At 38.4% G+C, this 25,437-nt stretch overlaps 1 protein-coding gene across 1 annotated transcript in view; it reads right to left on the bottom strand.

The window, feature by feature from the left end:
* The window catches only part of ITFG1 (integrin alpha FG-GAP repeat containing 1), a 277,356-nt gene that overhangs the window by 226,352 nt on the left and 25,567 nt on the right, over positions 1-25,437 (bottom strand). Inside the window, exon 6 of the mRNA XM_003937249.4 lies at positions 15,526-15,620. Coding sequence (XP_003937298.1) covers positions 15,526-15,620 — 95 coding nt within the window. The remainder of the gene's footprint in view (positions 1-15,525; positions 15,621-25,437) is intronic.

The following is a 25,437-nucleotide window of genomic DNA, read 5'->3' as shown; positions in this document are numbered from 1 at the left end:
ATCGCTCTTGGCGCACGTGCACACACATACACACACACACAGAAAAATGCATACTCTAGGTGTTATCTCTGGGGCAGGGTTCCCCAATGTCCACGCCATGGACATATATTAGTTAGGAACCGAGCTGCACAGCCTCACCCGCAGATGGGATTGTCTAGTTGCAGGAAAACAAGCTCACAGCTCCAGCTGATTCTACATTATGGTAAGTTGTATAATTATTTCTTTACATATTACAATGTAATGATAATAATAGAAATAAAGTGCACAATAAATGTAATGTGCTTGAATTATTCCAAAACCACCACCTTGGCCCAGTCTGTGGAAAAATAGTCTTCCAAGAAACCAGTCCCTGGTGCCAAAAAGGTTGGGGGCCAGTGCTCTAGAGACAATATGCAAAATCCTCTACACAGAGCGTCCCTTCACAGAACAGATTATGGTAAGCAGCACTTATTAGTGGGAGCCTTTCCAATCGGCCTTTAATGGCAATACTTAATATGTTAAAAGAAATATGCGTAATACATAAAAGAATATAGTTCAGCTATGATATAAATAAGGTACATCTAAGTACTGGGATAGAATGATTTCTAAGAAATTAAGAAATGAAGTTATAAAATAGTATAGGGCCCCATTTTTTGGCAATCATTAAAAAAATTGTAAAATAACTCATATAAGCTAAACAACATATTAGAGCTATAAAGACTAATAAATACTCTAACACTCTATTCCCTTAAGAAACAGGTAACCTTTGCCTCTCAAATCCAGTATGCCTCCGACGAATCTTTTTTTTTTTTTTTTTTTTTTTTTTTTGAGACGGAGTTTCGCTCTTGTTACCCAGGCTGGAGTGCAATGGCGCAATCTCGGCTCACCGCAACCTCCGCCTCCTGGGTTCAGGCAATTCTCCTGCCTCAGCCTCCTGAGTAGCTGGGATTACAGGCATGTGCCACCATGCCCAGCTAATTTTTTGTATTTTTAGTAGAGACGGGGTTTCACCATGTTGACTAGGATGGTCTCGATCTCTTGACCTTGTGATCCACCCGCCTCGGCCTCCCAAAGTGCTGGGATTACAGGCTTGAGCCACGGCGCCTGGCCATCTTTTTCCTTCCTCCTCTACAAAGTTTACTTTTTATTATTTCCCCACTCTTAGCTATAATTTATGACACACACATGTATGCACATACATGTGCACATTTACGATATATATAAATTTAGTTTTGCATGGCTTTGAACATTATCTAAATGTTATCACTCTTCTGAAACTTTTTTTGCTCAACATTGTTTCTGAGACTCATTCATGTTAATGTGTATAAGCTTTAATTCTTTAATTTTGTTCACTTGTCATCAAAGCAGTCTTTCCAATTAATACGTTCTGCAAATGTCATGAATGTAAAATGTTATCTTATGGTTTTAACTTAATTTCTCTAATTTTCATAGATGTTAAACACATATATTTATTGGCCTTTCCTATTTTTGATCTGCCCTTTCATGTTTTTTGCCCTTTTTTTTTTCTAGTAGTTTGTCTTGTTTTCTTGATTTATAGGAGTTCTCCATTTTGGAACTCAATTCATGGTTGGTCATATATGTCACAAATATCTTCTCCCAATTTGTGGCTTTTCTTTTTTTTTGAGACGGAGTTTCACTCTTGTTACCCAGGCTGGAGTGCAATGGCATGATCTCAGCTCACTGCAACCTGCACCTCCTGCGTTCAGGCAATTCTCCTGCCTCAGCCTCCTGAGTAGCTGGGATTACAGGCACGCGCCACCATGCCCAGCTAATTTTTTTTTTGTATTTTTAGTAGAGACAGGGTTTCACTATGTTGACCAGGATGGTCTCGATCTCTTGACCTCGTGATCCACCCGCCTCGGCCTCCCAAAGTGCTGGGATTACAGGCTTGAGCCACCACGCCAGACCGACTTTTGTTTCATCTTATTGTAATGATATCCTCTGATCAACAGTGGTCTTATATTTTGATATATTCCCTATTTCATTAAAAAAAAAGCCATAAAACCAAAACCTCATATATTCTCTTATATGCAGAGAATACGTGTAGAAAAACAATCTAGTGAACACAGACCAAGTAGTAACTATTAATATCTAGAGTTTCAGCTAATATGAAACTTTTGCTTTCTGCACCATATGTCTGTAATGCCTGAGTATTTAAAGTGAGCATGTATTAATTCATTCTTAACCAGGTGACCACTGCGGAGTTTAAAAATAGGTTTTGGGGAGTTTAAAATAGGTTTTAGAGTGTTTATGAACATAAAAGTCAATTTTTATGGGCTGTTTTCTTGGGAGAGTTTCTGTAATTCCCCCGCCTTAGATTCTCAAAGGGGAATGGGACCACGAAGTAGGTAAAATGTGTATCAAATCAAAGTTTAAAGGCAGAAAGGCCCTTGGGCTCCACAGAGAAGTGACTGAACCTCTGTATGCCAGTTTCACAATATGTATACTAGGGTTAATAACAGAACTTATTCTGTACGGTGACTGTGAGGATGATATAAGCAAATACATATACAGTGCTTAGACTAGTCCTAGCCTTATCTAAATGCTCAACAAATGGTAGTTCTTATTCTTATTATTTATTCATGACTGTATTTCAGATAAAGACTAAACATTTGTGGCAGATTTGATGTTCTGATGGCCTTTGTGGGGGGGGGGGGATGAGTATCAGGGGTAGTTTCCTGGATTAAGTCCTGGTTCTAATAACAGATACTTATAGCTATGAAATAAGCACATATTATAATATTGCTACAACAGAACTGTGAAGTTTCTCTCAGAAGTGTTTAATCCAGCAACATATGTGTGTAAATATCAGAGAAGTTATAGCATACTTGAAATAAAACATTTTCTATTACTTTGTCTCTCCGGTGCCCCTTCCTTATCAGAAAACATAATGATAACATCAGAAACAACTGCAGCTTTTAGTAAACAGGTCTCTTCATCTTGCTGATAAAGATCAACTATTTTTTAGAACAGAATTTGAATCAGTTCAAATGATGCATTTAGAAATGATTTATAAGATAACCTTATGATATCTTAAGGTTGGTTGGTTTAATTTGTATTTTTAGAAAAAGAAATAAAATTCTTGAAAAAAATGTATCTGTTATTTTCTATGTCTGCTTAGATAAAATTCCCACAGCCAAAGTTTCCAAGCATTGTACATATTTCTCAAAATCTTGTGGAATTTTTAAAAGGAAGCTCATTCACTAGTTTATGTTTACACTTCTGCAAACTAACATCTATTTCATGAAGAGTTCCTTTTCTTAGTTGTTTAATATTTAGCTGAAAAAGGCGTACCAATTAGGGACAGTGTGAGTACTTAAAAATATGCTAGCTGTCCTTAAGGTTCTCTTCTCCCACAAAAATGTGGCTGGCTATTCAACAGATATCTGTCAAGTCCCTATTTGGTGGCAGGCACTGTTACGGGCACTGGAGAAATGACAGCGAACTGAAGAAACAAAAATGGGACCACAGGCACGCACCACCACACCTTGCTAGTTTTTTTTTTTTTTTTTTTTTTTTCCTGTATTTTTAGTAGAGATGGGGTTTTGCCATGTTGGCCAGGGTGGCCTCAAACTCCTGACCTCAAGTGAGCCACTGTGCCCAGCCTTTGTAGTGAATATTTTGACTTGAGAGATTCAGTTTATTTTTTCCTTAAAATGGCTATGATTCTTCAAATCAAGAATATCAAGGGATATTAATGTTCCATGTGTCTGCAGTGTTTCATCCATAAAAATCTTCATTCTCAACTGGCCTTATGATACATATACTCCAATGTTGGACAAGAACCTGGATGCTCAAACTGTGTCATTGTTTCTTCAACGCAGATGCTTATTCTTTAGTTATGAAATGAGCTGAAAAGATAAGGTTGACTTTTTTATGCAAGAATAAAATAATATAAGAGAGTCTACTTTAGGTAATAGACAGCCATTTCTGCTGTGCATGGAAGAGTGGGCCAAGTGAATAAGAGCCAGAATTTATTTTCTTAAAGTGGATTACTGAAGAAAGTGAGATGATCAGAACAAGATGATCGGGTTACTATAAAGAATGGGATATTAAAGAACTTTAGTCCTTGAAGACTATTTGGAAAGCTATAGCTGAGATGAATCAGAATTGCCTGTGGTTATATATAAATGCCTTGGTTGTCAGAATAACAGAACTTTGACTTTAAGAAAAGCCAGCAATCCATAATAGAAAAAACAGAAATGGTTTTCACATGTGAAAAAAGAATTCCATTTCAATATCAAAATCATAATACCACTTTTTCCACTCATCTAATTGGTAATAATTCAAAAAAGGTAATACCTAGTGTTGGCAAAAATGAGAAAAATAAGCAATCTTATGAGCCCTTTTTCAGGGCAAGATAAGCGTTTCACCTCTTTAAAAATCTTGCTGGGCGCTAAGGTGGGCGGGTCACCTGAGGTTAGGAGTTCAAGTCTAGCTTGACCAACATGGTGAAACCCTGTCTCTACTAAAAATACAAAAATTAGCAGAGCGTAGTGGTGGGTGCCTGTAATCCCAGCTACTGAGGAGGCTGGGGAAGGAGAATCCTTTGAACCTGGGAGGCAGAGGTTGCAGTGAACTAAAATCGCACCACTGCACGCCAAAGTGGGTGACAAGAGCAAAAATTATGTCTCAAAAAAAAAAAAAAACAAAATCTTTATACGTGTTTAACCATTTATTTCATATGCAGAAACTCTTCTTGAGATTATGAGCAGTGTCCACAAAATCAGGCACCAGAGGAATAAAAATAAAATAAAAACTAAAAAATCCAGAAACATAAGTGTTCAAAAAAACAAAAAACATGCTAAATAAATTGTTATAATGATATAGTGGATAAGCAATTAAAAAATATAGACTTGACTATTTTAACAAATTAAGAAGTAAAAATATTTAAAAAGAAAAAAACTTGAGAATTCATTTATATTATTTATTTTGTCTTTGATAGGAAGTTCTCCTTAAATTACAGCTAGAGCTTTTTTTTTTTTTTTTTTTTTACAGCTAGAGTTTATTGTTTGCAAGTTTTATATGTCTGATATTGTTCAGATGTTTGTCCTCTCCAAATCTCATGTTAAAATGTGAGCCCCAGTGCTGAAGGTAGGCCCTAGTGGGAGGTATCTATCTGGGTCATGGAAGCAGATCCTTCATGAATGGTTTGGTGCCCTCCCCATGGTTCTGAGTTCATGCAAGAGCTGACTGTTTAAAGTAGCCTGGCATTCCCGCCTCTCTCTCGGTTCCTGTCTCACCATGTGATATGCTTACTCTCTCTCTAACTTCCACCATTAATGGAAATCTCCTGAGGCCTCCTCAGAAGCATGGGGAACTATGAGCCACAATAAGCCCCTTCTTTTTAAATTATCCAATCTCAGGTACTTCTTTATGTTAACACAAAAGGATTAACACAGTGTTCTACGGAATGAATATATTCTGGACAATGAGAACTATATAATACCATTTTAAAAATTGGCCAAATTCTTAGCTAAATTTATAGGACATGACAGTCCCAAGATAGTGGGACTACTGCCTACTATTACCTCTATTATTGCTATACAGCAGTTTGTAACTAATGTGCACTTATTTCATTCTGCTATATATAAAGGCTAGACTTGTCAGCTACTCCCAGTAAACTAAATTGTCTTTGATGGCTGATGGCACTTCTTGTCATCTTTATATCTCATACAATGAATAGCAGAGGCCTTTGCATGAGGCAGATACTCTTAATGTTTGTTGAAATGATTTCAAAAGCAGAAACAGGGTTCTATATAACACAACTATAATTAGAATTTTAAAACTTCCTTATATAATTTTATTTCTGAAAGATCACTCATCAAAGAGAATTTCTACACATTTTATACAACAGATTAAGGAAATGCCTCTTGTGCATTTTATCACAAAATTTTAAATGTTTTACAGACATAATATTTGTAGATATTCATCAAGTATATGTGATACTTTGATACATGTGTACAATGTATAATGCTCAACCTAGGATATTTAGGACATCCATCATCTTGAATATTGATTTCTGTGGGTCAGGAACATTTCAATTCTTCTCCTCTAGTTACTTTGAAATACACGACACACTATTGTTAACTATAGTCACCCTAATGTGCTATCAAATGTTAGAACTTATTTCTTCTAACTGTGTATTTGTACCCATTAACCACCCTTTTTTCATCTTCCACACTACACTTTGCCTCCGGTAACTATCCAACCACCTCTATGAGATAACCCTTTTAGCTCCCACATATAAATGAGAACATGTGATAACTGACTTTCTGTACCTGGCTTATTTCACTTAACATAATGACCTCAATACACATGTTGATGCAAATAACAGGCTTTTATTTATTTATTTTTTTTTATGGCAGAATATGATTCCATTGTGTGTATACGCCACACTTTTCCCATTCAAGGCTGAAGGACACTCAGGTCGATTCCATAACCTGCATATTTTGAGTACTACTGTGATAATCATGGGGGTGCAGATATCCCTTTGACATACTGATTTCCTTTTCCTGGGATAAATACCCAGTACTGGGATTGCTGAATGATAAGGTAGTTCTATTTTTACTTTTTGTGAGAAACATTCACACTGTTTTCCACAATGGCTGTACTAATGTATATTTCAAACAACAGTGTATAAGAGTTCCCTTTTCTCTGCATTCTCAGCAACATTTGTTTGGGTTTTTCTTTTGTCTTTTTGATAACAGCCATTTGAATAGCAATGAGATGATCTCTCACTGTAGTTTAGATTTCACTGATTAGAGATGTTGAGCATTTTTTTCATAAACCTATTGGCCATTTGTATGTCTTTTCTTGAGAAATGTCTGCTCAGATCCTGTGCCTTCTTTTCAATACGATTATTGCTTTCTTACTGTGGAATTGAGTTTATTGTATATTACGGATATTTGTCCCTTACCTAATGAATAGTTTCCAAATATTTTCTCCCATTCTACAGGTTGCCTCTTACTCTGCTGATTGTTTTCTTTGCAGTGGTACATAAGCTTTTTAGCATAACATAGTCCCATTTATCTTTTTTTTTGGTTTTGGTCTTGGAGGTTTTGAATTGTTAGCCATAAAATCACTGCCTAGACGAATATCCTCAAGTGTTTCTCTTATGTTTTCTTCTAGTAGTTTTATAGCTTTGGGTCTTACGTTTAAGACTTTCCTGTATTTTGGGTTGATTTTTGTATATCATGGTGGGGGGATGACTAATTTCATTCTTTTTCATACTGATGTATTTATTAAAGAAAGTTTCTATTCTATGATGCATAATCTTGGTGCCTTTCTGAAAATTCAGTTGCTTGTGTAATTATTTCTGGGTTCTCTATTCTGTTCCACTGGTCTTTGTGTCTGTGTTTCTTTTTGTTACTATATGTTTTGGCACTATATGTTGCTTTGGTTACTATAGCCTTGCAGTATATGTTTGTGACACATTTTAAACTCCAGCAGTGTGATGCCTCCAGCTTTGTTCTTTTTGCTCAGTACTGTTATGACTAGTGTATTTTGTCGTTTCATAAAAATTTTAGAATTGTTTTTCCTATTTCTGTGAAGAATGCCATTGTTATTTTGATAGAGTTTATATTGAATTTGTATATTGCTTTTGGAAATATAGTCATATGATGATTATATATTAATTCTTATAATCCATGAGCATGAGATATCTTTCCATTTTTATCTACTAATATGCATATTGAACCATCCTTGTATTTCTGAGATAAATCTCACTGGTTCACATTATATTATCTTTTTGACATGTTGCTGGATTTGGCTTGCTAAGTTTTTTTGTTTGTTTTCAGAGACAGAGTCTGTCTGTTTTTCCAAGGTGAAGTGCAGTTGCTGTTCACAGCTGCAATCATAGTGTTTTATGACTCTGACCACTTGGCCTCAAGGGAATTCCTGTATTATGGCTTTGACCACCTGGCCTCAAGGGAATTCCTTATTTTTTTTTTGTTTTTGTTTTTGAGACAGGGTCTAACTCTATTAACCAGGCAGTGGCATAATCATTGCTCACTGCAGTCTCAACTTCCCAAGCTCAAGCAATCCTCTCATCTCAGCCTCCCATGCAACTGAGACTGCAGGAGCATGCCACCTTGCCCAGCTAATTTTTTAGTACTTTTTTGTAAAGACAGGGTTTTGCCCATGTTGCCCAGGCTGGTCTTGAATTCCTGAGCTCAAGTGATCCACCCAACTAGGACTCCCAAAGTGCTGGAATTACAGGTGTGAGCCACTGTACCTGTTCCCTTGCACTTTCAAGGCTTTACTTCAGGTTTTTTTTTTGAGATGGAGTCTCACTCTGTCACCCAGGAGGGAGCACAATGGTGTGGTATCAGCTCACTGCAATCTCTGCCTCCCGGATTCAAGGAGTTCTCCTACCTCAGCCTCCTGAGTAGCTGGGATTACAGGCATGTGCCACCACACCTGGCTATTTTTTTTATTTTTATTTTTATTTTTAGTAGCAACGGGGTTTCACCATATTGGCCAGGCTGGTCTTGAACTCCTGGCCTTGTGATCCACCTGCCTTGGCCTCCCAAAGTACTGGGATTACAGGTGTGAGCCCCTGCACCCGGACTTTTTTTTTCTTTGAGATGGTGTCTCACTCTGTTTCCAAGGCTGGAGTGTAGCGGCACAAAGTCACTGCAACCTCTGCCTCCCAGGTTCAAATGATTCTCCTCCTCAGCCTCCCAAGAAGCTGGGATTACAGGTGTCTACTGCCCCAACAGCTAATTTTTGTATTTTTAGTAGAGATGAGGTTTCACTATGATGGCCAAACTGGTCTCGAACTCCTGACCTTCAGTGATCCGCCTGCCTTGGCCTCCCAAAATTCTGGGATTACAGGCATCAGCCACCATGCCCAGCCTACTTCAAGTCTAACTGGGCAGAATCTTTCATCTTTTCTTTTTTTTTTTCTTTTTTTTAGAGACCAGCTTTTGCTCTGCTGCCTGGGCTATAGTACAATGGTGCAGTCATAGCTCACTTCAGCTAAATCCCAAAGTGCTGGGATTACAGGCATAAACCACCATGCCTTGCCTTAATTTATAGAGTAAATGGTTGATCAAGAGCATACTGTTATATTTCCATATACTTCTACAGTTTCTGAAGATCTGTTTGTCGTTGATTTCTAGTTGTATTCCACTGTGGCATGAGAAGGTACTTGATATGATGTCAATTTTCAAAAATATGTTGATACTCGTTTTGTGGCCTAATATCTGGTCTATCCTAGAAGTTTACTCATATTCTGAAGAGAAAAATATTGTATTCTGTAGCTGTGGGATAAAATGTTCTGTAAATATTTTAGGTCCATTTGGTCTAATGTACCGTTTATATCCAATTACTGACTGTCTAGATAATATGTGCAAGAGTGAGAGTGTGATGCTGAAGTGCTCAACAATTAATGTACTGATGGAGTCTGCTGTAGTTTGGAAAACATGATGACATTTGATTCACAATGTTGGAGGTGGCCCTAAGAGAGCAGATGTTAGGATCATGGGGCAGATCCTTCATGAATGCCTTGGTGCCATCCTCATGGTAAAGAGTGAGTTCTGTATTAATTTGCATAAAAATTTCCTCAGGATCCAGCTATTAAGGAAAGCCTGGTACCTCCCTGTTTCTCTCCTGTTTCCTATCTTTTGTTACATGATCTATGTGCATATCAGCACCTGTTCACCTTTAGATATAATAGTATTTCCTTTATTTATCTGGGTGCTCCACTGTTGGATGCACATATATTAAGATTTATCATCGTCCTGAATTCTTTACCTTATTAATATATAAAGGCCTTATATGTCTCTTTTTTGGTTTTGCCTTTAATTATCTTTAATTGAATTTAAGTATAGGAACTCTTGCTCATTTTTGGTTTCTGTTTCCATGGAATATCTCTTTTCACCCCTTCAGTTTCAGTCTACACATGTTGCTACAGGTAAAGTGAGTTTCTTGTAGGCAGCATAAAGTTAGGTAGGTCATTTAAAAAATATCAATGTAGCCAGTCTATATATATACATATTTTTTGAGACAGAGTCTTGCTCTGTTGCCAGGCTGGAGTACAATGGCGCAATGTTGGCTCACTGCAACCTCCGCTTCCTGGGTTCAAGTGATTCCCTTGCCTCAGCCTCATGAGTATCTGGGATTATAGGCGCACACCACCATACCCAGCTAATTTTTTGTATTTTAGTAGAGACGGGGTTTCACTATGTTGGCCAGAATGGTCTTCATCTCCTGACCTCATGATCTGCCTGCCTTGGTCTCCCAAAGTGCTGGGATTACAGGCATGAGCCACTGTGCCCAGCCTAGCCAGTCTATATTTTTAAGTGGAAAATTTAATCCATTTACATTCAAAGTTATATTGATAGATGATGAATTATTCCTTTTTATTTTTTGGAAACAAGTTCTTCACTCTGTTACCCAGGTTGGAGTGCAGTGGCACGATCTCAGCTCACTGCACCTCTGCCTCTCAGGCTCAACTGATTCTCCTGCTTCAGCTTCCTGAGTAGCTGGGACCATAAGCATGTGCCACCAAGCCTAGCTAATGTTTTGCATTTTTGGCAGAGAAAAGGTTTCACCATGTTGCCCAGGTTGGTCTCAAACTGCTGAGTTCAAGCAATCTGCCTGCCCCAGCCTCCCAAAGTGATGGGATTACAGGAGTGAGTCACTATACCTGGCCTATTCCTTTCACTTTATGAATTGTTTTTTGGTTGTTTTGCATATGTGTCATTTGTTCATTCTTTATCTCTTACTGATTATCAAAGAGATTTGGTGGTTTTCTGTACTGGTAAAATTTGAGTCCTTTCTGTTTTTTATTTGTGTGCCTGAGCTACTGGTGATTTTTACACTTTTGTGTGATTTCATGATGGCAGATATTGTCTTTATGCTTCCAAATGTAGGACTCCCTTAAGAATTTCATGTAGGGCTATTCTAGTGATTCACAGCATTTTTTCTTCCTTTTAGCACTTGAATATGCCATCTCATTTTCTCTTGGCCTGTAAGCTTTCTGCTAAGAACTCCATGGTTAGTCTAATGGGGGCTCTCTTATTTGTGACTTGAATCTTTCTACTGCTCTTTTTAGAATTCTCATTTATTATTATTATTATTATTATTATTATTATTATTTAGACAAGGTGTTACTCTGTCACCCAGGCTGGAGTGCAGTGGCACCATAGCTGTTCACTGCAGGCTTGACCTGGGTTCAAGTGATCCTTTCACTTCAGCCTCCCATATAGGTGGAAATACAGCAGCATGGCAGCATGCTTGGCTAATTTTGTGGGGTTTTTTTTTGTTGTTGTTAGAGATAGGGTTTTGCCATGTTGTCCCAGTGGGTCTTGAACTCCTGGATTCAAGTGATCCAACCACCTTGGTCTGTCAAAGTAAAAAGATCACAGGTGTGAGCTACCTCACCCAGCTTTTGTTATTGTTTTTTCTTTCTTTCTTTCTTTTTATTTTTGGAGTTTTGACAGTTTGATTATAATGCGCCACAGAAAAGACTTTTTTTGTGTTAAATGTATCTATCATTAAGCTTCCTGTATCTGGTAGTCTATATCGCTTGTAACACTTGAGTTTTCAGCTTTCACCCAAAAACTGAATATTTGATTGCTTTATGATGTTGCATATGTCATGTAGGCTTTCCTAATTTTTCTTTTTTTCTGACTAATTGTATTATTTCAAAAGACCTATCCTTATGTTTGGATATTCTTTCTTCTACTTAATCTAGACTATTCTGAAGCCCTCTCTCGTATTTTTTATTTCATTCATTGAATTCTTTAGTTCCAGCATTCCATTTCAGTTCCAGAATTCCATTTGTTTTTTTTCTTTAATGATATGCCTTTATTGGATTTCTCAATTTCAGATCACAAATTATTTTTCTGATTTGTATTATCTGCATTGCTTTTTGTCTGACTGAGTTTAACATCACAATTTTGAATTATTTTCCAGGCATTTCTTAAATTTGTTTCTCACTGGAATGTCCTGCTGGAGAATTACTGTGTTTGTTTGCAGCTATCCTGTTTCTTTGCTTTATCATGTTTTTGTGTTCTCATGTTGATCTCCATTCATCTGCTTTAACAGTTGCTTCTTCTAATTTTATGTAGTAGGTTTCATAGGGAAAGACTTTTTTCTCTCTCTCTATGTCTCTGTAGAGTTGATCAGGTAGGGTGCTCTGGCTCTGATTATGGTACATAAAGTAGTGTGACTACTGTATGATTTATTTGGCTGTAATCAGCACCAGCGGTGTTTGTGCATTCTTAATGGCTTAGGCTACCATTCTGATTCTGTGGCTGAGTGCAGTGGCTCATGTCTATAATCCCAGCACTTTGGGAGGCCAAGGTGGGTAAACTGCCTGAACTCAGGAGTTCAAGACCAGTCTGGCCAACATGGTGAAACCTCACCTCTACTAAAATACAAAAAAATTAGCCAGGTGTGGTGGTGTGCGCCTGTAGTCCCACCTATTTGGGAGGCTGAGGCAGGAGAATCGCTTGAACCCGGGAGGCAGAGGTTGCAGTGAGTGGACATCACCCCACCGCACTTCAGCCTGGGCGACAGAGTGCGACTCTGTCTCCAAGCCTTGCTGAGGACTGGGATGACAGGTGGATGGTTTCACAGGGCCCAGTGGTGATGGTGGTGAGCTGAGTATGCCAGTCCTTGGGCCCTTCACAGCATCCATAGGTAATAATGGTAGTGGGTCTAGGCAAGTCAATGCTTGTGGATTCTGTCAACTTGCTCTTGTGCTGGCCATAGCAGTGGTAGGATGAGCAGGCAGATCCCCAGGCTTCTTGGGCAAGATATGTGGCATTGTTGATGGTAATCCTTGGACCTCCAGTGTGGCACAAATACACAACAGCCATGGTGGCAGTGAAATTGATGTGTTAGCCTCTGTTTTCCCACTCTGCACATGCAGATGGGTAGCAACAGCCATGGTGGCAGCTTACTTAAATGTCAAGTCAGTATTTTTTAAGGAAGTCCCATACTACTGAACTAAAAGTACATTTCCAAAACTTCATTAAGATAGACTTTTCCTAAAAAGAAATTGTAAAAAACAAAAGTTTGGATGTATGTGTATAACAGAAATAAGATTTTTAAAAATGAATCTGTAATTACAGAATTTCCTCATCTTGAAAAGCAAGCTTTTAAGACAATTTCCACTGCAATGTAGTCAACAACTTATTATTGAAGTTTTCATGTGATTAGGCATAACAGATAATCCACACTAAAAATGACCTCTGTTTTCAATGCTTAAATTCTCTCCTTTCTTCCCAACGAAAACATATACTCAAGTACCAAAAATCTTAGATTTATAAAAAATTTACTAGATATAAGGTTAAATTTGTGGTTTTTAAGTCAGTAAAATCCAGTGTATTTGGGCACTAAATATTCTTTAACTTTCCAAGTTGTATGTTAACAATGAAAATGTGCTAGCAAAAGTCATAATCAATCCAGAATTAAGAGGTTTAAATTATGCAAAATTATTTTCTACCTGTTTCTCAAAGAAAATTAGGTTTTGCATCATGGAATGTTTTTAAAGAAAATAAGGTTTATTACATCTAGCAGCCACTAGGCCTGCTTTACTCATTTGCAACTGGTCATTATAGAAAAACTTAACTGTAAAATCAGACCGTTAAGTGTTTGAATGCTGACAAAAAAATGGTGGAAAGTAGGGGCGGGGGTGGAGAAATCAATTAGTTATCTTTCCTGTCTCAACTATACTGCAGGTGACTAAAAAAGAAAATTTAGCTAATTATACATGCCATAGAGTGATATACTTAGTGTGTCATAATTTTGCAACTCTTGTTGAAATAATGGACCTGACAATAATCATTCATACCTCCTAACCATTAGAGAACACTGTAGTGGATGATCCATGCTGAGGAAAACCAAACCTACTGATCAATTTTAATATCCAGAAGAGAGAGAACTTAAAGTACATTACCTAATAAGCTGAAACATACAGCAACACATAGGAAATATTCTTGATATTCCTATTCCTACTACTCACAAAAGAATTCTGATTCTGTGGCTGAGCGCAGCAGCTCACATCTATAACCCCAGCACTTTGGGCGGCCGAGGTGGCCAAATTGCCTGAGCTCAGGAGTTTGAGATCAGCCCAGCCAACATGGTGAAACCTCATCTCTATTAAAATACAAAAAAATTAGCTGGACATGGCAGCATGAGACTGTAATTCCAGCTACTTGGGAGGCTGAGGCAGGAGAATCTCTTGAACCCAGGAGGTGGAGGTTGCAGAGAGAAGAGATCACATCACTGCACTCCAGCCTGGGCAACTGGGCGAGATTCCATCTCAAAAAAAACAAAACAAAAAAAAAAGAATTCTGATTCTCATCAAGGATCCAAATCTAACTTGGGTTGGGTTAGAGGAAATATAGGAACATAGTAATATAGGAGCATAAGTAACATAGTAACATGTTAACTCCATTGGGATACAATCTGAAAAATCCACACAACTGTATAGCACAGATGTGTACAGCACAGACATTTTCTCTACTTCTGTATGGACCTTGTTAAACTCTTGATTTGATAAAAACATGTAGGAGAAAATTGGGGCATTTTAAACAATGAGTAGATAGTCAATGATACTAAGAAACTGTTGATTGGGTGTGGTGGCTCATGTATGTAATCTCACCATTTTGGGAAGCCATGGTGGGCAGACTGCTTGAGCCAAAGAGTTCCAGACCAGCCAGGGTAACGTGGGGAAACTACATCGCTACAAAAAATGCAAAAATTAACTGGGCCTAATAGCACATGCTTGTAGTCCTAGCTACTCTAGAGCCTGAGGTGGGAGGATAGCTTGAGCCTGGAAGGCAGAGGTTGTAGTGAGCTGTGATCACATGCACCACTGCGCTCTAGTCTGGGTAACAGTGAGACTCTCTCAAAAAAAGGAATTATTGTTTAATTTCTGATCTGGCAGCTTTAAATTAAAAACTCCTCACAATTTGAGATACAGACGAAAATGTTTAAAAATGAAATTATATGTTTGGGATTTAATTTAACATTATCTCGGGTATGAGGAACTTGTAGGTACGTTTACAGGGGAAACAAGATTGGGCCATATAATAATTGTTGAAGCTAGGTGATGGTTAAATTTGCATATATTATACTATTCTGTCCAATTTTCTATTTAAAATTTTCCAGAGTAACATGTTTTAAAAGCTTCTGAAAGTCTTCTTGTACATAAGCTAAAGATTTTTGTTATCATTAAATTTGTAGCACATACTATTTTTTAAAAATTTTAATAATAAGGTAAAGAAACAGCAGGAAGCGTGCTGAAATTATCATGAATTCATAAAATGTGGAGAATTCAAATTCTGAGGCAGTTATTAACAAACAACAAAAATGACAATAGCTAAAGACTTACTCATTACAGTCAGTACTTTTTCCATGTTTCCATATCACTGACTTTCTACCATCCTTTTAACATTAATTTCAACATTTACTTCATTAGTAAATGAATAGTAAGTATACAGTAAATAAAATCCCATACTTCTTTGTCATTTCAAAACAATTCCAGACTTAAATGCAACTCACCTGCTGTAAAATCTTCCGTCAGATCAATAAATGCATGAGAATGTGGAATTCGCATTTTACTTGTAGTGGTCAATGCTGGATGCCATGATAAATTTCTAAAAAATTAAATAAAAATACTTTTCTTAAGGAAAACACCAAATGAGTATTGTTTTAAAACAAAAATCTCTACATGCAAAACATTTAAAAACTTATTTATTTTTATTGATATATTCTAATATATACTGATCTGTTGCATATACCATAAAATTAATTCCCTTAAAGTGCATTCAGTGGTTTTTAGTATGTTCACAGTGTACAACTGTCACTACTATCTAACTCCAAAGCATTTTCATCATACCAAAAAAGAAATTACGTACTTAATTATGCCCTATTTCCCCCAACTGGAAACCACAAATCTGCTTTCTGTCTCTATTCAGGACATTTCACATAAATGGAATCATACACTTTGTGGTCTTTTGTGTTTGGCTTCATTCAGTTAGAATAATGTTTTCAAGTTCATCTATGTTAAAACATGTATCAGTGCCTCAGTTCTTTTTATCGTGGAATAATATTCCATTGTATGAGTTTACATTTTGCTTATCCATTCATCTGAAGATTTGGCTTCTTTCCACTTTTGGGCTGCTACAAACATTCATGTACAAGTTTTCATGTGGATATATTTTTAAATTCTTTTTGGTATACACCTAGGAGAATTGTTGGGTCATAAAGAAGTGTATGTTTAGCTTTTTGAGGAATTGTTAAACTGTTTTCCACTTACCATCTTACATTTGCACCCAGCAATGTAGAAGTATTCCAGTTATCTCCATATCTTGTCTTATTATTGTCCGTTTATTTTATTACAGCTATCCTAGGGGGCATGATATAGTATTTCATTGTGGTTTGATTTGTATTTTCCTGATAACTAACGATGCTAAACATGTTTGCTGTGTTTATAGGCCATCAGTATATATTCTCTGGAGAAACGTCTATTGAAGTTATTTTTCCATTCTTAAATTGTGTTATTTATTGTTTTACTGCCATTCATCCATCCATCCATCCATCCATCCATCCATCCATCCATCCATCCATCCATTTTTAGAGACGAGGTCTTGCCTTGTTGCCCAGGTTGGTCTCGAACTACTGGCTTAAAGGGACCCTCCCTTTTCGGCCTCTCAAAGGGCTGGGATTACAACACTACTGCCCTCAGTCCCTGTTGGTACATTTTAAGAGTTCTTTGTATAACCCGAACATTAGACCTTTATCCAGTATATGACTTGTCGCCTAGGCTGTGGGTTGTCTTTTTACTTACTTTTCTTTTTTGAGACAGGGTCTCACTCTGTCACCCAGGTTAAAGGGTAGTGGCACGATCTCTCCTCACTGCAACCTCCGCCTCCTGGGTTCAAGTGATTCTCCTACTTCAGCCACCTGAGTAGCTGGGATTATAGGTGTGTGCCACCATGCCCAGATAATTTTTTGTTTTAGTAGAGACAGTGTTCCACCATGTTGGCCAGGCTGGTTTTGAACACTTGGGATCAGGCAATTCACCCACCTCAGCCTCCCAAAGTGCTGGTATTACAGGTGTGAGCCATCGTGCCCAGACATATTTTACGTTCTTGATAGTATAATTTCTTAATCTTAATTAAGTTCAATTATCTGTTTTTCATATTTTTGCTTGTTCTTTTGGTACCATGTCAAAGAATCCATTTCCTTATCGAAGGTCATGAAGATTTATCTGTTTTCTTCTAAGGGTTTTATAATTTTAGCAGTCATATTTATCTTCTTTAATCTTTTTTTTAGTGAATCAGAAAATAAATGATTTAATATCATAGATTTTCTAATATTGTGGAAAATAATAATGATTCTCTTTTACAAATTCATGCAAAATAATAAATTTAGGCCCTTGCTTCATACTACATACGAAATTTAACTCAGAATGGATGAAAGAACTAAAAGGCTCTCTGGAAAACATTTTGGCGGTTCTTCAAAAAGTTAAACACAAAATTAGCATATGATCCTGCATTTCGACATTTAGCTATATATCCAAAATAAATGAAAATAGGTAAACAAACAAATACTTGAAAAATAAGTGCTCTTGGCAGTGCTATTCATAATAGCCCACAAGTGAAAATAACACAAATGTCCATCAGTGGGTAAATGGATAGACAAAGTGTCATATATCTATACAACAGACTATTATTAAGCCATAAAAAGGACTAAATTACCAACAATACAGACTAGTACAATATGGACAATCCTTAAAAACATACTATGTGAAAAAAGGCAGAAACAAAAGGTCACATACTGGAGAATTCCACTTAACGTGAAATATTCATAATAGTTAAATCTACAGCGACAGAAAGCAGATTTGTGGTTGTTAGGTGCTGAGAAAAAGAAAAACGGAAGAGTGATTGCTTAATGCAGGGGTCCCTAATCCTTGGGCTGTGGACCACTACAGGTCCATGACCTGTTAGGAACCGGGCCACACAGCAGGAGATGAGTGGCAAGCAAGTGAGCATTACCTCAATGAGTTCTGCGGCCTGTCAAATCAGTGGCGGCATTAGATTCTCAAACAACTGTGAAGCCTATTGTGAACAGCACATGCAAAGGATCTAGGTTGTGCATTCCTCATGACAATCTAATGTCAGATGATCTGAAGTGGAACAATTTTATCCCAAAACCACCCCCGCCACCTGGCCTCTGACCCCGTCCATGGAAAAATTGTCTTCCATGACACTGATCTGTGGTGCCAAAAAGGTTTGGGACTGCTGACTTAATGGATACAAGGCTCCCTTCGAAGTGATAAAAAGGTATGGGATCCAGATAGAGCTGAGGGTTATGCAAAATTGCAAATGTACTAAATGACACTAAATTATACACTTTATAACTTATACAAGGAATTCTATGATAAATTTAACAGTTTTATGTTAAGTGAGTTTTATCTTAATAAAAAAAGTCCATAGCACAAAGTTTCCGTTGATCTCTCATTCAGTTTCCACTAATAGTACCATCTTCTATAACCACAGTATAAATATCAAAACCAGAAGGTAACACTGGTAATACTCAACTACAGAAGAAAGAGGAAGTTTCACTAAAATCATTCTCCCGTAACTTCTCACTAGGTGAGGATACCCCCATTTACCAAGGCTTAACTCAAGTCAGCTTTCTCCAAAAGGTCTTCCCTCTTCTCTTACTATTATCCTGCTACATTTTTCATTCCTAATGGCATTTTGGTTTGCATTAAAGTTACTTTAGGAGCTTTCTCTCTGATGCTGTAAAGCACCCCCAGAAACCTTGACTCATCAATATTTGTATCCACAATGCCTAACCAGGACCTGGCTCCCATGAAATGTTAGCAAATGCCAGCTAGACTGAACCTCGGTCTCAAGAGGCATTTCCTCTTCTTCTCTACTTTAGTTAGAATTCGCTACCATTTTCATAGTAATATGTACCAGTCTAATACGGAACCACAGACATGTCATTTCCACAGAGCAATTTAAGGCTATTTAAGTCCAACTTAATTGTCAACACAGTATCCAATGGACTATACAGCAAACAAGGTTTATAACTGTGAATTTGGTTTTGATGTCTTAGAAATCAGAATGACACAATGGGCTAATTTGTTTTTAGCAGGTGGAATATGGGAAAAAGAATAACCAATCATCAGGAGAAAATTTTCTCTACAAAAAATGTGTTCTACAAACAGAAATCTCTTTCCATAGCCTTCTACAAATATTTTAGTACGAGCAGGGCCTAAACACACTTTAACCTAAGCAAGACAGTAAAATCAAAAACAAGTACTTTTCATACAAACTAATTTCATTATTTTAACCTGAACTCTGACTAATATAAAGTCATGGTAGTAAGAAAACACTAAATTGAATTGAGAAATTACATTTTACATATGTTGTAAAGGTAATAAACGTCAAACAACTGTTTTATTCTTTCACCCTAAACAAGGTTAGAAATCTTTAAAACAGTTTCACTTATATCCAATTTAATGATTGATTCACTTCTTTTGAAGATAGACCATTTATTCATCAGTTCAATAATTTCTAAGCATTAAAGTATTTTAAATTACTAACAAAATAATCAGACTTGGGTTCAAGGTTCTCTTGACAAGTTTAACCCTAAGTCATTTTAAAAAACTTTCCTAATGTTATCAACAAATTCATGTTATAGGCCAAGAATGATTAAAAACACAGACTTTTAGAGAAGTTAGGATTGCTGGCAAGATGGCTGAACAGGAAAAGCTCTAGTCTGCAGCTCCCAGCATGATCAAGGCAGAAGGCGAGTGATTTCTGCATTTCCTACTGAGGTACTCAGTTCATCTCACTGGCACTAGTTGGACAGTGGGTGCAACCCATGGAGGTCGAGGTGAAGAAAGGTGGGGTGCTGTCTCACCCGGGATGTGCAAGGGGTCAGGAAGTTCCCTCTCCTAGCCAAGGGAAGCCATGAGGGACTAAGCTGTGAGGGATTCTGCTGTTAGGAATGGTGCACTCAGGCCCAGATACTACACTTCTCCCATGCACACTGCAGACTCCCTTCACAACCTGCAGACCACGAGATTCCCTCTGGTTTCTATGCCACTAGGTCCCTGGATTTCAAGCACAAAACTGGGTGGCCATTCGGGCAGACACTGAGCTAGCTGCAAGAGTTTTTTTTTTTTTTTTTTTCCATACCCCAGTGGTGCCTGGAACGCCAGCAAGACAGAACTGTTCACTCCCCTAGAAAGCGGGGGTGAAGTAAGGGAGCCAAGTGGTCTGCCTCACTGGGTCCTACCCATTGGAGCCCAGCAAGCTAAGATCCACTAGATTGAAATTTTCGCTGCCACCACAGCAGTCTGAGGTCGACTGGGGATACTCGAATTGGTAGGGGGAGGGATGTCAACCACTGCTGAGGCTCGAGTAGGCAGTTTTAACCTCATAGTGTAAACAAAGCCACCCAGTAGGTTGAACAGGGTAGAGGCCACCACAACTCAGCAAGGCCACTGTGGCCAGACTCCCTCTCTAGATTCCTCCTTGTTGGGAAGGGCATCTATGAAAAAGACAAAAAAAAAAGAAAAAAAAAAAGAAAAAAAAAAGGCGTTGCAACAAAAGTCAAAATAGACAAATGGGACCTAATTAAACTCCATAGCTTCTGCACAGCAAAAGAAACAATCATGAGAGTGAATCGCAACCAACAGAATGGGAAAAATTTTTGCAATCTACCCATCTGACAAAGGGCTAATATCCAGAATCTACAAAGAACTAAAGCAGATTTACAAGAAAATAACAAACAAAACCATTCAAAAGTGTGCAAAGGATATTAACAGACACTTTACAAAAGAAGACATATATGAGGCCAACAAACATTAAAAACTGCTCATCATCACTGGTCATTAGAGAAATGCAAATCAAAACCACATTGAGATACCATCTCATGCCAGTTAGAATGGCGATCATTAAAAAATCTGGAGACAACAGATGTTGGAGACGATGTGGAGAAATAGGAACACTTTTACACTGTTGGTGGGAGTGAAAATTAGTTCAACCATTGTGGAAGACAGTGTGGCGATTCCTCAAGGACCTAAAAATAGATATTCCATTTGATCCAGCAATCCCATTACTGGGTATATATCCAAAGGATTACAAATTGCTCTGTTATAAAGACACATGCACACGTATGTTTGCTGCAGCACTGTTTACAATAGCAAAGACCTGGAACCAACCCAAGTGCCCACTGATGGTAGACTGGACAAGGAAAATGTGGCACATATACACCATGGAATATTATGCAGCCATAAAAAACGAAGAGTTTGTGTCCTTTGTAGGGACATGGATGAACCTAGAAACCATCATTCTCAGCAAACTGACACAAGAACAGAAAATCAAACACCACATGTTCTGACTCATAGGCGGGTGTTGAACAATGAGAACACATGGACACAGGGAGGGGAGCATCACACACTAGGGTCTGTGGGAGGGAACTAGGGGAGGGACAGCGGGGGTTGGGGAGAGTGGGGAGGGATAACATCGGGAGAAATGCCAGATATAGGTGATGGGGAGGAAGGCAGCAAACCACATTGCCATGTACATACCTATGCAACAATCTTGCAGGTTCTTCTCATGTACCCCAAAACCTAAAATGCAATTAAAAAAAAAAAAAAAGGCAGCAGCCACAGTCAAGGGCTTATAGATAAAATGCCCATCTTCCTCGAATAGGGTACCTGGGGGAAGAAGCGACTGTGGGTGCAGCTTCAGCAGACTTAAAAGTCCCTGGCTGGTAGCTCTAAAGAAAGCAGCAGGTTTCCCAGCACAGCATTTGAGCTCTGCTAAGGGACAGACTGCCTCCTCAAGTGGCTCCCTGATCCCTACATATCCTGACTGGGAGACACCTCCCAGTAGGGGCTGACAGACACCTCATACAGGAGAGCTCAGACTGGCATCTGGTAGGTGCCCCTCTGGGACAAGGCCTCCAGAGGAAGGAACAGGCAGTCTTTGCTGTTCTGCAGCCTCTATTGGTGATGCCCAAGCAAACACGATCTGGAGTGGACCTCCAGCAAATGCCAGCAGATCTGCAGCAGAGGGGCCTGACTATCAGAAGGAAAACTAACAAACAGAAGGAATAGCCTCAACATTCAACAAAAAGGAAACCCACACAGAGACCCCATCCGAAGGCCACCAACATCAAAGACAAACGGTAGATAAAGCAACAAAGACGGGGAGAAACCACTGGAAAAAGACTTAAAATTCTAAAAACCAGAATGTCTCTTCTCCTCCAAAGGATCACAACTCCCTGCCAGCAACGAAACAAAACCGGACAGAGAATGAGTTTGATGAATTGACACAAGTAGGCTTCAGAAGGTTAGTAATAACAAACTCCTCTGAGCTAAAGGAGCGTGCTCCAACCCAATGTGAGGAATCTAAGAACCTTCAAAGAAGGTTAGCCAAACTGCTAACTAGAATAACCAAAAGAATATAAATGACCTGATGGAGCTGAAAAACACAGCACAGGAGCTTTGTGAAGCATACACAAGTATCAACAGCCAAATCAATCAAGCGGAAGAAAGAAATAATAGCAGCGACTAGAGATCAACTTAATGAAATAAAGCGAGAAGACAAGATCAGAAGAAACAAATGAAAAGGAATGAACCAACCCTCCAAGAAATATGGGACTATGTTAAAAGACCAAATCTACGTTTGATTGGTGTACATGAAAGTGATGAGGAGAATGAAACCAAGTTGGAAAACAGGATATTATCCAGGAGAACTTCCCCAACCTAGCAAGACAGGCTAAGATTCAAATTCAGGTAATAAAGAGAACACCACAAAGATACTCGTCAAGAAGAGTAACCCCAAGACACAAAATTGTCAGATTCACCAAGGCTGAAAAGAAGGAAAAAATGTTAACGTCAGCCACAGAGAAAGGTTAGGTTACCCACAAAGGGAAACCTATCAGATTAACAGCGGATATCGCTGCAGAAACCCTACAAGCCCTGTAAGGGGGGTAGGCAATATTCAACATTCTTAAAGAATTTTTAACCCAGAATTTTATATCCAGCCAAACTAAGCTTCATAAGTGAAGGAGAAATAAAATCATTTACAGACAAGCAAATGCTGAGAGATTCTGTAACCACCTGGCCTGCCTTACAAGAGCTCCTGAAGAAAGCACTAAACATGGAAATGAACAACCAGTACCTGCCACTGCAAAAACATACCAAATTGTAAAGACCATCGACACTATGAAGAAACTGTATCACCTAACGGGCAAAATAAACAGCTAGCATCATAATGACAGGATCAAATTCACATGGTATTAACCTTAAATGTAAACAGGATAAATGCCCCAATCAAAACACGGAGACTGGCAAATTGGATAAAAAGTCAAGACTCATCAGTGTGCTGTATTCAGGAGACCCACCTCACATACAAAGATAAACAAAGGCTCAAAATAAAGGGATGTAGGAATATTTACCAAGAATATAGAAAGCAAGAGAGGATACAAACAGATGGAGAAACATTCCATGTTCATGGTTAGGAAGAATCAACATCATGAAAATGGCCATACTGCCCAAAGTAATTTACAGATTCAATGCTATTCCCATCAAGCTACCAATGACCTTCTTCACAGAACTGGAAAAAAACACCTTAAACTTCATATGGAACCAAAAGAGAGCCCGCATAGCCAAGTCAATTCTAAGCAAAAAGAACAAAGCAGGAGGCATCACACTGCCGGACTTCAAACTATACTACAAGGCTACAGTAATAAAAACAGCATGGTACTGGTACCAAAACAGAGATATAGACCAATGGAACAGAACAGAGGCCTCAGAGGAAATACAACATACCCACAATCATCTGATCTTCGACAAACCTGACAAAAACAAGCAATGGGGAAAGGACTCCCTGTTTAATAAATGGTGTTGGGAAAACTGGCTAGCCATGTGCAGAAAGCAGAAACAGGACCCCTTCCTGACACCTTACACCAAAATTAACTCCAGATGGATTAAAGCCTTAAACATCAGACCTAACACCATAAAAACCCTAGAAGAAAATCTAGGCAAAACCATTCAGGACATAGGTGTAGGCAAGGACTTCATGACCAAAACACCAAAAGCAATGGCAACAAAAGCCAAAATAGACAAATGGGACCTAATCAAACTCCACAGCTTCTGCATGGCAAAAGAAACAGTCAGTAGAGTGAATCGGCAACCAACAGAATGGGAAAAAATTTTTGCAGCCTACCCATCTGACAAGGGGCTGATACCCAGAATTTACAAAGAACTAAAGCAGATCTACAAGAAAAAAACAAACAAGCCCATTCAAAAATGGGTGAAGGATATGAACAGATACTTTACAAAAGAAGACATACAGGAGGCTAACAAACATATGAAAAAATGCTCATCATCACTGGTCATCAGAGAAATGCAAATCAAAACGACATTGACATACCACCTCACACCAGTTAGAATGGCGATCATTAAAAAATCTGGAAACAACAGATGCTGGAGAGGATGTGGAGAAATAGGAACACTTTTACACTGTTGGTGGAAATGTAAATTAATTCAACCATTGTGGAAGACAGTGTGGCGATTCCTCAAGGACCTAAAAATAGAAATCCCATTTGACCCAGCAATCCCATTACTGGGTATATATCCAAAGGATTATAAATCATTCTACTACCAGGACACGTGCACACGAATGTTCATTGCAGCACTGTTTACAATAGCAAAGACCTGGAACCAACCCAAATGCCCAACGATGATAGACTGGATAGGGAAAATGTGGTACATATACACCATGGAATATTACGCAGCCATCAAAAACGATGAGTTCACGTCTTTTGTAGGGACATGGATGAACCTGGAAACCATCATTCTCAGCAAACTGACACAAGAGCAGAAAATCAAACACCGTATATTCTCACTCATAGGCGGGTGTTGAACGATGAGAACACATGGACACAGGGAGGGGAGCACTACACACTGGGGTCCGTTGGGGGGAAATGGGGGAGGGACGGGGGGGTGGGGAGGTGGGAAGAGATAGCATGGGGAGAAATGACAGATACAGGTGAGGGGACGGAAGGCAGCAAACCACACTGCCATGTGTGTACCTATGCAACAATCTTGCATGTTCTTCACATGTACCCCAAAACCTAAAATGCAATTAAAAAAAAATCATAAAGAAAAAAAGAAAATAGAAAGCAAAAAGAAGCAGGGGTTGCAATCCTAGTCTGATAAAACAGACTTTAAACCAACAAAGATAAAAAGAGACAAAGAAGGGCATTACATAATGGTAAAGGGATCAATGCAACAGAAAGATCTAATTAACATAAATATATATGCACCCAATACAGGAGCACTCAGATTCATAACCAAGTTCTTAGACTCCCACACAGTAATAGTGGGAGACTTTAACACCCCATGGTCAATATTAGACAGATCAACAAGACAGA

This window comes from Saimiri boliviensis, chromosome 1, assembly GCF_048565385.1.
Source record: "Saimiri boliviensis isolate mSaiBol1 chromosome 1, mSaiBol1.pri, whole genome shotgun sequence".
NCBI classification, from domain to species: domain Eukaryota; kingdom Metazoa; phylum Chordata; class Mammalia; order Primates; family Cebidae; genus Saimiri; species Saimiri boliviensis.
This window is presented reverse-complemented; position numbering and strand designations above follow the sequence as displayed.